The sequence below is a fragment of the Myotis brandtii genome, unplaced genomic scaffold (assembly GCF_000412655.1).
Source record: "Myotis brandtii unplaced genomic scaffold, ASM41265v1 scaffold2839, whole genome shotgun sequence".
Classification (NCBI taxonomy): Eukaryota; Metazoa; Chordata; class Mammalia; order Chiroptera; family Vespertilionidae; genus Myotis; species Myotis brandtii.
In genome coordinates, this window is record NW_005360842.1 from 31,126 (window position 1) to 48,730 (window position 17,605).

The 17,605-nt window shown below is 43.2% G+C and overlaps 2 protein-coding genes across 2 annotated transcripts; one reads left to right on the forward strand and one right to left on the reverse strand.

Annotated features, from left to right (window-relative positions):
• The first annotated feature begins 3,755 nt into the window (after positions 1 to 3,755).
• On the forward strand, positions 3,756 to 4,709 carry LOC102258433 (olfactory receptor 3A2). Its single transcript, XM_005869019.1, has one exon. The coding sequence runs from the start codon at positions 3,762 to 3,764 to the stop codon at positions 4,707 to 4,709; it is 948 nt and encodes a 315-aa protein (XP_005869081.1). The 5' UTR covers positions 3,756 to 3,761.
• Positions 4,710 to 5,896: 1,187 nt separating this feature from the next.
• LOC102258717 (olfactory receptor 1D2) lies at positions 5,897 to 11,526 on the reverse strand. Its single transcript, XM_014541932.1, is given in 7 exon segments — positions 5,897 to 5,974; positions 8,183 to 8,254; positions 10,586 to 10,662; positions 10,665 to 10,874; positions 10,877 to 11,410; positions 11,413 to 11,478; positions 11,481 to 11,526. Coding segments are annotated over 7 exon segments (1,083 nt in total).
• Between the last annotated feature and the right edge of the window lie 6,079 nt (positions 11,527 to 17,605).

The window sequence follows — 17,605 nt, forward strand, 5'->3', positions numbered from 1 at the left end:
TACAGGCTCCCCAAGGCACAGTCCCAGTAGCCCCCACTAACAAGGCCCTGAGGGGGAAAGGACCACACTCAGGAAAACTCATTAGAAAAGTGGGTCTGGAGAAAGCTTCTCTCTCTTGTCTCTCTTCTGGGGCCTCCTCCTCATCCCAGGACTAAGGCAGGTTTGGGAATGAGCTTGTCTCTGCTCAAAGGCACCTGCTTGGGGCTGGCCTCTGGGAAAGAAAGCCCGTCCCTAGGAAACCTGTATCTAGTCTTAATTACACCTCTAGTTTGCTGGGTGACTTTAAAGACATGGACAAGTCCTGCAGGCCTCAGCAACCCACCATTAAGTGGAATTTATATCACCTGCCCCAACTCCCTGCCATAGGCCAGGGCAGAGATAAGGCCTTTTGAAAGGAAATCTAACTACCAGAAGGTGTAAGGCATTGTTGCTATAGTTATGAAGGGCTTGTTTTGTTTACAAAACAACTTGTATCTCTCCCCAGCTGTCCCCTCTTTCCTGGGAGGGCTCATTTCTGAGGTCTCCCCAGAGGATAACACCCAGTGAAAATAGACCTTGGATAGAGAAGCTGTCAGCTTGTTTTTCCTCATTTTCTTTTATATCCTGGTAGCTCCTCATTTTCTGAGTAGATAACTGAGTCTGCACAGCTCATAGCTTCTTCCCTGAAGGACACCCACTGGCTTCCATGCTCATGTCAGGGTGAGTATTCTCAGGGATCCTTCCTTTGCTCCTCTGTTGCCATCAGCTCAAACCCAACTCTATATAGTGCAACTGATGCCCCTAAAAAGGGAAGCCTTTTCAGGGAAAGATCTGGGAAGATAACACAGAGGTCCTGGTTCCTCTCTGGCCCCTTTGCCCATGGCCCCCTTTCCTGGATGAAGCCACCTGCTCCTTGTTACTCTTAGGGGAGAGTGGGAAGGGACTCCCTGAGTCTAGTTCACTGCCCAGGATGACTTCATCGTCCTGGGCAGTGAAGGTTCAGGCAGCCTAGAACCTTCACTCCAGTAGCAGGTTGTTGAGCCTTTTCATCACTGGGAGGAACTGGTGGAGGTCCAGAGTAGGGAGCTGTTTTAGCTCCACGAGGAGAACCTGGGGCTCATTACAAGGCCCCAAGAGTGGTCATACAGGAGGGCTCCTCATGTTGGGCATCATGGTGACCCTGTCAGACCCTCTAGATGTCACTGCATGATTGCAGGTCATCTCAGAATCCCACTGATTTCAGGTAAGTTGTATCTCTGGCCACCTGAGAGTTGGCAGCAGCTGTTCTGTTGTTCTTCTATTCCTGACTATAACTTACTTATCTGGAAGGTTTCACCCACCTACGGGGCCTTATTCTTTTGGGTGATTTACATGAAAAGAAACTTATCAGTGTGTGGATTGCTACATTTGCTGCCTGTTCCATCAAAACCAAGGAAAGCAGTAGTCCCTGCAGCAACCTCGTACCCTGCACTGGGCCCTTCCCCTCCACTACATCAGACTAATGCATTAAAATGTCTAGTGCAAATTCAATATTTCCACAATGTCTTCCATAACAACTCCAGCTCATTCTAGAGCCTCTTTCTCTGAAATCCTATAAACACTGGAACCATCATTTATTTATCTAAGAAACATTGAGTAACTACTATGTGTGAAATATTGTGGTAAGTACTGCTATTGGAAAACTGAATCAGTCTACAGAGAAGTAGGGGAGATATGCTTTTTAGAGAAGTGACTTAGCTAGAAGGTAAACAGTAATAATGTGTAGTGGTAGTTGAGATCTATCTATCTACAATAAAGTTATTTTTAAAAACTGCCCTGTCATGCCCTGACTGGTTTGGCTCAGTGGATAGAGCGTCGGCCTGCGAACTCAGGGGTCCCGGGTTCGATTCCGGTCAGGGGCATGTGCCTTGGTTGCGGGCACATCCCCACTGAGGGGCGTGCAGGAGGCGGCTGATCGATCTCTCTCATCGATGTTTCTGGCTCTCTGTCCCTCTCCCTTCTTCTCTGTAAAAAATCAATAGAATATTTAAAAAAAAATAAATAAATAAAAAGTCTGAGGACCCCTGATCCAGAGAGAGAGAGAGAGAGAGAGGGAGAGAGAGAGAGAGAGAAAGGAGAGAGAGAGATAAGGAGAGAAAGACCCTTTTGAGATGGAGACTTTTTTTTTTTTTACAAAGAATTCATTCATAGCCAGTATTTGAGTCAAGTGTTCATAAACTTGGCCATGTGGAGTTGGAGGGAAGCCATTGCAGGTAGAGAAAACAGCATGAATAAAAAAAAAATCAGAGGGTCGTAATCTAATGCTTATGTTTAAATGGACACAAAAGGGAAAATGAAAAGTAGTTAATTACTCTTTAATATATGTAAAGAGCTGTTATTCATCTATTGATTTGTCAACTTGCAAAGCATTTATCAATTATCAGTTTTATAAATGATGATTACCCCTGAGAATGACCCCCGTCCCCATCTCACCAAGTATGTGCACTTAGTTTAAGACTATTTTAGAGTTCACCGCATCCAACTTTTTATCCGTGTGAGCTCAGGCCCTCATCACCCTTTCCCTTTTGTTAGAGTCACCAGACTCCAAACTCTGATGCCAGTGTGTTCTCTAAAAGGGAATAACATAATCTTAGTGAAGCTCTAGCTCTGCTTATGCCATGGGCAGTAAAGGCACATAAATATATTTTGACCAGGAGTTTATTATAAGAACTTAACTCCATCTGGCTCTACGTATGTGCTTGCTTCATGTGAGGACTCTCCTTAGAGCTATTGGTCAATCGACCATGCCCAGGGCAAGGACAAGTGGAGGCTAGTGGCCTCCACTAGCAGCAACCACCTAGGGTTGCCCCTAGCAGCAACCACCAGGTAGGTTATGTTGCAATTTTTATTTCAGAAGCAGGTAGCAGATATCATAAAAACAAATCATTTAAAATCAAGCTGTTATTCAAAGTCTAGAGGAAGGGCTTAATTAACAACAACACTGGCAATTTATTGACTGAGGGATTTTGAATTTATATTTCAGAGTATGTCTCTCACCTTGGGAAAATGAACTTGGCTAGAGTGTCCAACGTCCACAATCATAGGTTCGTCTCCTTGATTCCTGCCATATCTTTGCTTCATCTTCACTATTTCTAAAAGCCTTGAGATTAGGCTATGTTTTAAAAGACCATCTATTTTTACTGGAAATATCATTAAATTTTTATTTTGAAATCTGCTTATTGGTTTGGACTAATCCCTCAGAGTAAAATGGGGAAATTCCATCTTAATCTTACTACATTCAAAGAGGAAGTCTGCTTTTATCTTAATGTATTTTTTCCAAGTATTCTGGCCCTTTCAATAAAGAGAGTATGGGAGGGGCAAGATGATGATGGTTTGGGGCATCTCAGCTAAGAATAGGGTACAGGCTTTGAGGTGGTGGGAGGTCAGTGAGTGAGGTAGTGGGGAGTGGGAAATCATCAGCTAGAGCACTGGGAACTTATCAGGGAGTTGTGAAAATAGGTGGTTTAAACCACTTATCTATATATATAAAAGGCTAATATGCTTGGTATGATGTATGCTGGCCACCAGGGGGCGGCATAGAACTAAGGAAGGCCTGGCCAGCAGCTGGCAGCCAGAAAAGGGGGGCCTTGGCTAGCAGCCAGAAGGCCCCATTCAGCCCTGATCGACAGCCAGGTGTAGGGACTCCACCTGTGCACGAATTTCATGCACTGATCTCTAGTGTTGAATAAATACATTAGGTAGACTGATGCTTCCACACCTGGGACATTCCCTTACAGGGACTCATGGATCCAGAAGCTGAGACCAATGGGACTGCTGTTACTGAGTTCATTCTACTAGGCCTCGTTGAAACAGAGAAGCTGCAGTCTCCGGTCTTTGTGCTCTTCCTCTTTGCCTACCTGCTCACAGTTGGGGGCAACCTCAGCATCCTGGCTGCCATCTTGGTGGAACCCAAACTCCACACCCCCATGTACTTCTTCCTAGGGAACCTATCAGTACTGGACATTGGGTGCATCACTGTCACTGTTCCCTCAATGTTGGGCCGCCTCTTGTCCCACAAGCGTGCAGTTCCCTATGGAGCCTGCCTCACACAGGTTTTCTTCTTCCATCAGTTGGCTGGTGTGGACTGCTTCCTGTTGACAGCCATGGCCTATGACCGATTTCTGGCCATCTGCCGGCCCCTCACCTACAGCACCCGCATGAGCCATTCAGTCCAGTGGATATTGGTGGCTGTGTCCTGGGCCTGTGCCCTCACCACCAATGCACTCCACACTATTGCCCTAACTACACTCAACTTCTGTGGTCCCAATGAGGTCAATCACTTCTACTGTGACCTGCCACAGCTCTTCCAGCTCTCTTGCTCCAGCACCCAACTCAATGAGCTGCTGCTCTTTGGTCTGGGTTTCCTTATGACAGGTGCACCTGTGGTTCTCATCATCACCTCCTACACCCACGTGACAGCTGCAGTCCTACGGATCCGCTCAGTGGAGGGCAGGAAGAAAGCCTTCTTCACCTGTGGCTCCCATCTCACTGTGGTTTGCCTCTTCTATGGAACTGGTATCTTCAACTACATGCGTCTGGGTACAGAGGAGGCTTCAGATAAGGATAAAGGGGTTGGGATTTTCAACACAGTTATCAACCCCATGCTGAACCCACTTATCTACAGCCTTAGAAACCCTGATGTTCAGGGTGCCCTGTGGCGGGTCCTGGTTGGGAGGCGGTTACTGAACTGAGTGGTGATAGGGTCTCTTCTTCCCTGCCTTTTTTTGGGTTGAGGAAAATTTCCCATGAAGTCAGTAACTCAAGAAATGATTATGAACCGTTCATGTATAGATCCTCATCTTGAAAAATTTTGTGTGATGTGTTTGTCCTGCAAAGAAATCCTGCATAATTTATTCATACAATAAACATTTATTGAATTGCTTCTATGATCCAAATGCTCTTCTAGGGCACTGGTGAACAAAATAGACAAAGTTTTTACACTCATGGAACTCACATTCTAATGAAGGGAGGAAAAAAGAAATGAAATAAATAGGCATCCTATATGATAGATCACATAGTGATACATACTATAGAGAAAGACAAGTAGATAAGGGGACATGCGGTTAGGATCTGCAAAGCAAGTGTCCCTGGCAAGTTGTTCCTTGTATTTAGCTACGCTCACTTTCCGGGTAGAGTTGAAGCCTTGGAAGCCAGGTAGTTCTGGGCAGCAAGGAAGGATTATTTGCTTAATCACTCCTTAATCACCTATAATATCACTGTGAAGTCTTCTTCTTGTGGGAAATGTGAGATTCCTTCTAGAAAAGAGTGCAGAAAGCTGTTTTAAACCAGTGCTAAGGAATATTCTATTCTACTGTTCACCTTTCACCTCCAAGAAAATCAGTTCCTTCTTTTTACTAACATAGATTCCCATAGGATATCTAGGTGACAGGTAGGGCCTAGAAAAGGAAATAGCCTATTAAATAAAAGCTACATTAATGCATAAATGATATATCTTCAGGTCAAAAAAGGTATGCTTCATCTCCATCCTCTGCCATATTTTTCTCTCTTATTGAGTCATCTTTCACACATATATGGTAAAGCCTTTGAAAGAGTAAGCATTTATGCTCCAACCAGATCCTGAGACTTTTCAATGTAGAATGTCCACCATAACCTTCTCCTCCAAAGTCTTACTTTTCTCTCCCAAACCTCCTAGTTTAGAAAATATCCATCATGTTGTCCCTGGGAGTAATGCTTCTTTCTGAATTTACTTTCAAGATTAGTACAAAAGTGCAGCTCCAGCCCAGAGAATTTCCACTTCTTGGTGTTCATCCAGCTTCAGCTCATCCATTCCTGATTTGTGTCTCTTCTCCAGCCTCCATCGGAAGGCTATTTCCCTGTCCTGGCAGTTCTGCTGTGATGTCCCTCAGCTGTATCACTCCTAAAACTGCCCATGGCTACACCTGGAGCTCGTCTGCTCTGTGATCTCTTCTTGGAGCCAAGGAACTGGAAGGATGAGCTGAAATGGGATGGGGAAAAAGACATGAGAGTGGGTAGTGGGACAGGATTGGGTGTGGAGGCATGAAGATGAGATGTGAGGATATAGGGAGGGATGCGACAGGACGGTGAGCTGAACCCAGAAAGAAGGATAAGGGCATGAGAAAATGGGAGATGAGAAAAGATGGGAGAATTAGGAGCATCAATCAAGGTGACTAAGGAATGTTGAGGTCAAAGATGGATATAGAGAAAATGCAGAATGAGCAGGGGTTGGAGATAAGAACAAAATTCATACTATGGAATGACTTCCCATTAGCTGGGCCATGTAAATAGAAAATTTGATGCTATTGTTAGCCCCCACTCTTCCCAGCAAAAAAAAAAAAAAATGTTTAAGTTTCACCAAAGGAAAAATGATACAAAGATGTCTGGGAATTCCTCCTATGCTTCCTCTGGCTGGCTGATCATCTTAGAAGGTCAGGGTAGGACTGACAGATGGGGAGAGGGAGGGAAGATGTGTCTAGTTACAGTCTAATGAGCAGAGGTGAACTGTGTGTCGCTTTCCTGACACTCTTGGTTCTGCAGACACTGTGGGGTTGGAGAGAATGAGCTTCTCTCACAGGGCAAAATTCTCATGAAGGAAAACCAGGCATATGGGCTGTAACCGCTGCTCTGTGACCTTGGAGACTTCCTTTCTGTAGGTGGGCTTGTTTTTACCTTTTCCATAAGGACCTGGACCGGATCATCTCTCCATGTTCTTCACATTTAACTACTTTTGGTTATGATAGTTTGAATGAACCGTTTCCTAAGGTGAAACCCCAAAAATATTTTGAGGGCATTACCAGTACACATTTTTCACCACTTCATCTAGACCAGTGATGGCGAACCTATGACACACGTGTCAGAGGTGACACACGAACTCATTTTTTTGGTTGATTTTTCTTTGTTAAATGGCATTTAAATATATAAAATAAATATCAAAAATATAAATCTTTGTTTTACTATGGTTGCAAATATCAAAAAATTTCTATATGTGACACGGCATCAGAGTTAAGTTAGGGTTTTTCAAAATGCTGACACGCCGAGCAAGGTTCGCCATCACTGCACTAGACTCTGAGCAATTAGTGCTATTCCCCTCCACCCCCACCCCCACCCCCAACTCATCTATTACCCCAAAGGGTAATCTCTTACCTCCAGGCCTTGGCATGCTTCCCCCTGAACATTCATCCCAACTCTTAAGGGTGCTTTCCTTAGAAATTGTTTCCTATGTCCTGCCTCTCCTCCAAGACCAAAAAGGTTAGTTAACAAAGGATGTCAGCTTTTTGACATGTAACTTGCAAATGGTTTCTCTAGCTTGCCATTTTCTCAATTTGATGGATGCGTGTTTGGCTAAACAGATGTGTTACATTTTTATGTGGTCAAATCTGTCTTTTCATGGCTTTTTTATTTTATGTCTCATTTTGAGTGGAAAAGATGTTTTCCATTTATCAGGAAGATAGGCTAGGTTGTATTGTGCTAACAAAACCCTAAATCTCAATGGTTTGCAGCAGCAAAGGTTAATTTCAAAGTCATAGAACTTCAATGATCTGATTGATCTGAAAAGAGTTCCATTTTTCTGGATTGTTCATCTTTTTTCTTTTTCTAAGAATGAGAGTAAGGACTTCCAAGCTCTTCTATATCATAGCGGAAACCCGAAGTCAACATTTTATTTGACAATGGCCTGTGGTGGACATGACTTCCATTTCCCCCTTTCTAACAGCTGCCAATTTCCATATCTAGCTGGTTCCGGGAGTGTGGTTCAGGGACCCAGAGTGGAGGTATCAGCACAGCTCACTGGCCTGGCCACAGAGATGATGATTGCATGTGGACATGTGACTTCATTAGTTTAATAAAATTCTTTATATTAGATCAGAAAAAAATTCTGGATGTTCTCAATTAGATTAGAGCAGCTGGAGAGCAAGAGAAAGAGACATAGCAGATAGCCTGTTAATAGCTGGGAGCCAGTGGACTGAAGGGTCTCAAGTTCGATTCCAGTCAAGGGCATGCACCTCGATTGCAGGCAGGCTAGATCCCTGGCCCTGGTTCTGGCATGTGCGGGAGGCAATCAGTCGATGTGTCTCAATGTTTCTCTCTCTATCTCTCCCTCTCCCATTCACTCTCTTTAAAAATCAATGGGAAAAATATCCTCCAATGAGGATTAATAACAACAAAAAATAGCTGGGAGCCAGCTCACAAAGGACTGCTCCCACTTCTGAGTGTCGGTTGGAACTTGAATTAACTTCCGGGCGGCTATTTCCATGATGATCTGAAAGAGAGAAAGAATACCCCTATTTTTAGTAGAATGTTAATGAGCACTGTGTTGCTAAAAAACACAATGTTACTTTTGCTTTTGCCTATTGCACTTAAGAGTTCCCGCAGCTTTCTCACCTTTCTGAACCTCAACAGGCAAATAAACCCAAACAAAACAAAAACCACAGCTTGTGTCCCTCTCCTGGTGAAAATGTAGGGGTGGATTTGTAGAGGTCGTTTTTGAAAAATGTACCAACACTATGAACAATAAAAACTTTTGGCCCAGCAAGTGCACTTCACCAATTTCGCCTAAGGAAACAATCAGGTAAGTGAACAAAACTAAGACATTTTCTATGATGTTGCAAGCAACGGGAAAAAACTGGAAGCAACTTTATATTGAATACTGAGAAGTGCGTTACATGAATTCTGATATATTTATTGAATTGCACACTGAACTACTGCATCGGCATTAAGTTGTAATATAGCCGGATATTTACTAACATAGATATTATTCTGTAAAAAAACAAGTTTCAAACTAATTTGATTTAGCTGAGATCAAAGTGTAAAATTTAAATACAGCTAATTATTTTTTGGCTTATTTTTACTTGAGTATTTCTACAGTAACGCATATTGTTGGTTTAATAAAAACAATGAAAGTTAAAAATAGTAAACATTCAGTGGTATCTCATCGCCTACACAATATATTCCAAGCTCTTCAACAAGGCCTTGGCGGCCTGTACCCCACTATGTCCTCCTCAGCCACAGGGCTTGCTGTGGCTTGGTCATCAGTTACACTCAGCTGGGACAGTCCTTGTATGCATCAAGGTGTTTATACCCCATTGCCTTTTTGTCCAGTTGTTCTGCTTAATAACAACTACACTGACTATGGGACATGCTCTCTGCTCTTGCATATTATCTCATTTAATCCTCACAGTTGCCCTTCGAGTGACACAATGCTGTTGTTCTCAGTTTACAGGGGAGAAGAGGACACTTAGAATGGTGAGGTGACTTCCACAAACACCCTAGGGATGGGGAGAGCTGTCCAAGGCCGTTGCGAATATCCCCTCTACTCCATGCCTCCGCCCCTCTGGGAGTGATCTTAGTTCCCCCTGGCCACTTTTCTGGGTGACTCATCAGCATTCATTAATCTTAGCTCAGCTATCACCACCTTAAGGAAGCCTTCCCTGAATCCTCCATCACAGACAAGGCAGGCTAGGCTTTCCTACTTTGTGCTCCCAACTCTCCTGCTCCGACCATAACCCTTCAGGCACTGCATTAAAATTGTCTTCTTCCCTGTCCATCGTGAGCTCCTGATTCATGTTTGGAGCTCAATTTGAGGCGCCTAAAAGGCATTTGGTCATTAACAATGAAATGAAGTGAAACTTACCAATTCAACTGTCTCCAAGTCGAGGTCAGTGCTGGCTCCCCTGCCTCATCTGTAAAGGATTGCTCTCTCTTCCCAACTGCCACCTTCCAATGACGTATCTTTGTATCAGTTACTATCCCTTTTCTAGGCAGTGCATTGTACAGGGCAGGTTGAACCTAAGTAGAGATTAGATCTCCCTTTTATCTCCTTCTTGTCTACTGCTTCTACCACCCTCCTGTTCAGGAATGTGTGTTGATATGCTTGAGAGTTTTGTTTTGAGTGAAGAATGGAGTTGTTGCAAGGGCAATGGAGTGAGGAGCCAGAGTCATAAAGGATACGATGGGCTGCCCAGGGGTAGGGCCTTCCCACAGAGAAAAGGAAAGCAGGAGAAAGGCACAGTCACTATTAGTTAAGGCCCAAGAGACAAAAATAAGCCCAGAGCAAAGGAGAGAACTTTTCAAGTGTTGCCTGAATTTGAGGGGCTTTGTCCAGAGACTCTGGGTCAGACGGAAGCAGTGGGAGCTGTGCCCAGCAGAGCATCAGAGCTGGGCAGCCTCACAGAGAACACTTGCAGGGAGGGTAGTGCAAGGTGTCTCCTCCAAATGGCTTACAAGTAGTGGGCTCCTTAGAGAGGGCCAGCGCTCACCAGCATGAGTGGGTGTGTGCTACAACATAAGACCCCTCCCAGATCATAACCGGCTATGTTTTGAAAGGCTGGGTTGGGGGCACTGTGGCCCTATGGTCAGGTAAGTGAAGGATTTGCGCTTACAGATTTCTAGTATTAGTGTTTGCATGACCTTATTTATTGCCAAGGCGGGTGCGATTTGGGGATATTGGGTTACCATGTCTTTTCTTCATCACAGATCTGTGAGCTCATTCTGAGCAGGATCTCTGTCCTGTTTACACCTGTGTTCCCCAGAGGGTAATGCTCTTCACATGATGGAGCAAGTTCCCAGTCTCCACTCCAGTGCCCCAAATTACCCTCACGTCAATCTCTGTGAAGGCTTTCCCTAGGAGGCGTCTTCCCAAGGCCCCATGCATGTCCTCGTTCCTCAGATATAGATGAAAGAGTTCTTCATCATGGGGATGACCCCACAGCCTACTGTGGCCACCGAGTCCTTCATGGAATAGGTGAGGAGAGGCTACAGATATACCATGTCAAGTGTCTCATAGAAGAGGGAGATGACATCCAAATGTGGGGCACGGGAGGAGAAGGCTTTATACTTCCCAGTGGCTGAGGGTATTTGGAGGATGGCTCAGACAATCTGGAATAGGACATGATCATGGACCCTAATAGGGTGAAGAAGATAAAACAGCCTGTGGCCATCAGCACTGTGTGATTCATCTGAGTGCTGGAACACGTGAACCTCAGCAGGACATACATCTCACAGAAGATGTACTAGATCTTTTGGGACCCACAGACAGTCACCTTGAGCATGAGGAGGGTGTGGATGAGGCCACAGAGGATAGAGAGTGCCTAACAGAAGGTGAGGAGCACCACACAGAGCCCAGGGCTCATGGCCATGGTGTAGTGGAGAGGGCCGCAGATGGCCACATAGTGGTCATATGCCTTCGTGGCCAAAATGAGGTTGGCCAGGGTCACCAAGGGGACCAGGAAGTTGAGCTGTGTCAGACATCCCACGTAGGAAATGGCTTTGTTCAGGGACTGAATGTTTACCAGCATCTTGGGGATTGTGTTGGTGACAAAGAAGGGGTCAGCGAAGGAGAGATTGGCCAGAAAGAAGTACATGGGAGTGTGCAGGTGGGAGTCAGTCCCTATGGCCAAGATAATGAGCACATTTCCCACACCATGACCAGGTACATACACAGGAACATCTAACACAGGACCTTCTGGTCTGCAGGACTCTCTGAGTTCCCAGGAGCAGGAACTCGGAGACTTGACTCTGGTGGCCTCCATCCATTTCTTCAACTGTCTGCAACATTGGCACCAACAAATATTTGTTTCCTAAGTGCCCTCAATTGAACAATGACATTCATAGGAGCAAAATCAAGTAGAGTCTTAGCATTAATATAACTTACACTAAACTGTATAATATTTTTAGATTAGTAAGAAGATAAAAACAGGCACAGACATATTACTTGGAAAGTCTTTTTGCAACTTAGCCATTCCAGCTACTTTTAATCTGACATACTCAACATTGCAGGAATAATGTCTTGTCTTATTTCAAACCCTACATTTCACAGTACTCCTGAGCTTAAAGATTACTATATTATGATATTTAATGGATTTAAAAATGATATTTAAAACAGTGTATGTATTATAACAAATGGCTATTGTCCTTTGGGCAAAGGGGAGGAAGAAAAATATTGGAAAGGAGAAGGAAAAATTATTCTTATTTGCTGATAAGATGTCCTATCTGGGAAACCTAAGGTGAAGGACTGAAATGCCATTAGAAATAAAAAGCAACTTCAGCCCGGCCGGCGTGGCTCAGTTTTGAGTGTCAACCTATAAACCAGGAAGTCAAGGTTAGATTCCTGGTCAGGGCACATGCCCAGGTTGTGGGTTCAATCCCCTGTAGAGGGCCTGCAGGAGGCAGCTGATCAGTAATTCTCTGTCATCAATGATGATTCTATCTCTCTCTCCCTCTCCCATCCTGTCTGAGATCAATAAAAAATATATTTTTAAAAAAGCAACTTCAGTAAAGTGACCATTTATAGAGAATGGACCCCAAAGCAATGATGTTCCCAGCAGGCCATATAATGCAATGGTTAAGATTGTGCTGTCAGATGCTGGGATTCATGTCTGAGCTTTGCCACTTGCACTGAAACCTCAGGTAAGTTAGTTGAGCTCTTTAAGATTTGCTTTTTTCATGTGCAAATGAGTCATAAGAATAATATTAATAAAGTTCTTAACACAAAGAGTTGGCATGTGGTGGACACTCAATATATATGGCCAATTACTATCATAAATACATATGTATGTAAACAATCATCAGGTGGAAATACAAAGTGTAACATCAACAATAAGATGTTAATGGGAATTGTGCAGGACCTTCCAATGCTCTATTTCTCCATTTAATCATAAATCATGGACTTACTCATTTCTGGATAGAAAGATAAACTATTGCAAAGGCACATATTCTCCTGAATTAATCTAAAATTTGCTCATTTGAAGTCAAAATCATAACAGGACTTTGGGGAAACAAAAACTGTTCTAAATTTTATCTGAAAAGTAAATATGCAAACAAATATGGAAATGGTTGAAAAGAATTTAAGAAGGGGACTTGCTCAGTCAAATAGTGCGGTCCTGGTGCTGGAGTGAGCAGGTCACGGGAGCTGGGCAGCAACATCAGGAACAGGGCCGAGCACTCGTGGGACTGAGTGGATCATTATGGGGGCCCTTTGGCAACAAATAGCACTGGGACAGCTGGTCAACTATTGAGGGGAAAACTTTAGATCAATATTTCAGATCTTACCAAAGACATTTTAAATGTATTTAAGATGAAAAGAATTTACTGTGCCTTTTCCTTTTAAAAATCTAATGCAGGTGGAATGACAATTTTAAAAATAAAAAAATGAGAGAATATAAATAGACTCCATTTAATTTTATGATGTAGAGATAGATAACACTTTCCACAATTTGATGTCTTTTTTGGGTGAGATGTAAAGGAGAAAAAGGTCAGTCCTGTGAAGTCCTGAGCAAAGAGCCTTGCGTACAGAGAGGTGTGTGTGCAAAGGCCTGAGGTGGGAAAGAGCTCACTGGGGTGAAGGAATGACATACGGGCCAGTGCGGCTGGAGTGAAGAGGAGAGTGTGAGACAGGGAGTTGTGCAGGCCAACGGGGTCCCTGCAGGGTCTTCAGGCTGTAAAATTTATTCCAAGTGCAACGAGGACTTTTAGAGGATTTTAAGTGAAAGATATTTAGCAACTATCTTTCTTCTTGTATTTGACAACAGTACTTTAATAATCAGATACGACTGCTGCATTTTTGATCAGATGCCTTTCCAGTGCCTATCACGTTTTATTAACTTTTATAAAGATGTTTTTAAATTTTAGAATATTCATTCCTAGGTTTAATTTTCTAAAAACCTACAGCATCTGAGACATTTCTTTTTTTTATTTTTAAATTTATTTTTTATTTAAGCATAGCTGGTATACAATCTTATATTGGTTGTATTATTTCAGGTGTATGATATAAGTCAGTGATGATGAACCTATGACATGCGTGTCAGAGGTGACACACGAACTCATTTTTTTTGGTTGATTTTTCTTTGTTAAATGGCATTTAAAGATATAAAATAAATATCAAAAATATAAGTCTTTGTTTTACTATGGTTGCAAATATCAAAAAATTTCTATATGTGACACGGCATCAGAGTTAAGTTAGGGTTTTTCAAAATGCTGACACGCCGAGCTCAAAAGGTTCGCCATCACTGATATAAGTGATTCGACAATTTTATACTTACAATGTGATCACTCCACTAATTCTTATAACCATCTGTCACCATGCAAACTTATCACAATATTATTGACTATATTTCCTTTCCGCTTTTCATCCATCCCCCACACCCTCTCTTCTGATAACCATCACTTTGGTCTCTTTTTTTATGAGTCTGTTTTTGTTTTGTTTTTAGAGTCCACACATAAATAAAACTTTATGGTAATTGTCTTTCTCTGCCTGACTTAGTTCACTTAGCATAATACCGTCTAGATCCACCCATGTTGTAGCAAATGGTAAGATTTCCTTCTTTTTTATGGTCCAGTAATATTCCATTGTACATATTCACCACATCATCTTTATCCATTCATCTGTTGATGGACACCTAGGTTACTTCCGTATCTTGGATATTGTAAACTAGTGGCCTGGTGCATGAAATTCATGCATGGGGGAGTGGGGGACGTCCCGCAGCCCAGCCTGCACCCTCTCCAATTGGGAACCCCTTGGGGGATGTCCAACTGCTGGTTTAGGCCTGATCCCACAGGATCCACAGCCCCCTCAGCAGTCAGTGCTGGGTCACCGCGCCTGCAGTGGTGGCAGTCAATGCTGGGTCATGGTGATCCAGCACTGACTGCAGGACTGACTTCCTCGGTGCTCACCCAGCACTGACTGCCACAGGGGCTGCGGATCAGGCCCTGCTTCTCTCTCTGGGCCTCTCTCCAGGCCTGATCTGCAGCCCCCTTGGCAGTCAGTGCTGGGTCATGGCGCCTGCAGCTGCAGGACTGACTTCCGGTGTTTGGTAGTCTGTTCAGTTGTTTTGGATGTTACGGACCCTGGCTCTTTATATATATAGATAATGCTGCAATGAACATAAGAGTAGTGCAAATCACGTTTCATAGCTCTCCTAATATTAAACCACACTTCTGTTCCAGTATAAACGAATGAAGTTGATATGTTAATGCTTTATTTAGGCTTTTGTAGTCATATTTATTAATAAGTTGGCCCACAGCTGGGTTTTTTGTATGTGCCAATCTTACTTTTTATTATGATATCTACTGCATTAACTTCCATAGTAAACTTGCAGCCCTGCCAATCTGGTCTGTGAAACATGTTTAATTTTCACAGCTTTCCTCACTGATAAATCAAGGTGAAGATAAACAAATTTTCTTATTTAATTTGATACCTTAAGGAAAGAACAAAAGGAACTTTTTGGAGCTAAATCACAAATATTGAGAAAGGTATCTCTCCAAGAAGCAAGGATAACAATCATAAATTATACTGATAATTATTGCAGACACTTGAGACCCAGAAACTTCTTCTTTTATGCTATAAATCATTGTGATAAGATTAGACACTGAAACAAATATCAAACTGCTTACATTTGTTCTTCCAGTTTTTTGTATATTTAATTTTATATTTCTTGAAAGTCATGGAAGTATGCTACACAGTCAATTTAGAGAAGTAATTTAGAGGATATATAAAAATTAAAATGTTCATTCTTTTTGAGACAATGCCACTCTTTGAACTTTATAGGAATTCAAGCAACAGTGATAAAAATAAAACATGAGTACTAGTAAATTTATGGCAACATTGTCATCATAAAAATTTGGAATTACTCCAACATCTACCAATAGACAACTGAGTGAAATACATTATTGTGCATACATAAAGAAATACTTCTGCAGTTGTAAAAAGGAGTCATGTTATCTCAACGTCCTTGCCCCCAACCAAGGATTCAAGTGATCACTTTTGATCCATAGGCTTTTATTGATACCTAATGGGTGTCTGCTCCTGCCCTGGGCACCTAGGCACAGAGCTACCAGACATGGTAGAAGTTTGGTCCCCAGATCTCCTGGAACCAGGTCATAAACTTGTGCAAAGGGGAAATAACAAGACATGTTAACCTGGATTATCTCTGATCCCAGAGATAAGACCTAGTACCATGGAGCCCCAGGGAAAGGAGGAACTAGGCTGAGAGGGAGCATCAGGAGCACCCACCAGGTCAGGCATGAGACTGCCTCAGGGCTCCCATCTGTGTCCTTACTAATGAGGCTCCACCAGGGAGGTACTTCCTCCTCCCTCCAGGTTCCTTGACTCAGATGCTGCATTAATCACTAGGGAAGTCTCCGCCATCCCTAGTTTGGGTTATTTGGAAGGTATCTCAGAAACCTAGGTCTGTTCCTCATCCTAGAAATGGGTCTCCACAAGGAGAAGGAAAATAATGGGTAGGGAGTGGATGGCTGCTGTTTTGGTTTTTTGTTTTCTTGGTGCAGGGCTCAGTTAATCATATGCAAGGTCTGTTCCTCATCCTAGAAATGGGTCTCCACAGGAGAAGGAAAATAATGGGTAGGGAGTGGGTGGTTGCTGCTGTTTTGTTTTCTTGGTGCAGGGCTCAGTTAATCATATGCCTCAATTCATGACACCTGATCACCACCATTCCTTGCATGATATCTTCTTAATATTATTGTCTTTTATTACAGCTAATCTCCATTCCCTTCTTCTCCCTCCACAAAGGTAGCCACTTAAAAATAGGTATGTGTGCTTGAATAATTCATGTCTTTGTATGCTTGTGTGTTTTATATTCATGTAGCGTTGTGCTATAAATCCCATAGTGTTTCTTACTTTCTGTCCTAACACTATAATTTTTATGATCCACTCTGCTTGCTGTGTGGATACTCAAATCCCTGCTTCTCTTGTCTTTTTCCAAACCATTCTCTCTACACAGAGACCAATTTTCTTAGTCTAAATCAAATCCTATCAATTTCTTGCTCAAAGCTATTAAAGAACTTCCTATTACAATTAGAAAAAAAAAAATGGAAACCAGCCTATGAAGTCTACTTGTCTGGCTTCTACATACATCTCCAACCTCAACTAGTATCCTCTTTCTTCTGCTCCCCACACTTCAGCCACACTGGCTTACAATCAGCTTGTTGAATTCACAAAGCTCTTTCATCTTAAAGTGTTTGCCTTCTCCCCCACCCCCACCTCATTTCTTGGAAGGGCTTTCTCTTTCTCAGCCTTCAAGCCTCTCCTAACTGTGGACATTGGTGCAGCCCTTTTGGAGAGACTTTGGCAATATTAGTCATCTGGGGCCAGGTTCCCTGGAAGCAGTGACTCCTGGGACCTGGGACAGAGTTTAGTGAAGGAGGGACCTCAGAAGAAGAAGATGGAGGGAGGTGAGCAGAGATGTGGACTCAGCACATTACGTTCAGCCTGGTCTTGAGAGGGGATCTGGAAGAGGAATTGTACCCACTGAGTGAGTCCCATTGGAGGTAAGGAGCCAGGCTTGTCTACCCAGTGCCAGTCATTACTGGCCTCTGGCTGAGCCTACATCCCAGGGCAGTGGAGGGGGAGCACCTACCCCCTCTGGACAGGGAAAGGGCCCTCAGGAGCCATGAGCAGCCAACATCCACAGCAGCTGGGACGGGGGATGGCTGAACCACCCAGTGAAGTTGCACCCAGTAGTGAAACCTAAGGTGTGCATGGCCTTCGTGCTAAAAATTCATTCTTATCAGCATACTCTAGACAACTTTCATTCATGTGCCCATGAAGAAGGATACAAGAAATTCATTTCAGCATTGTTTATGATGGTGGAAAACTAGA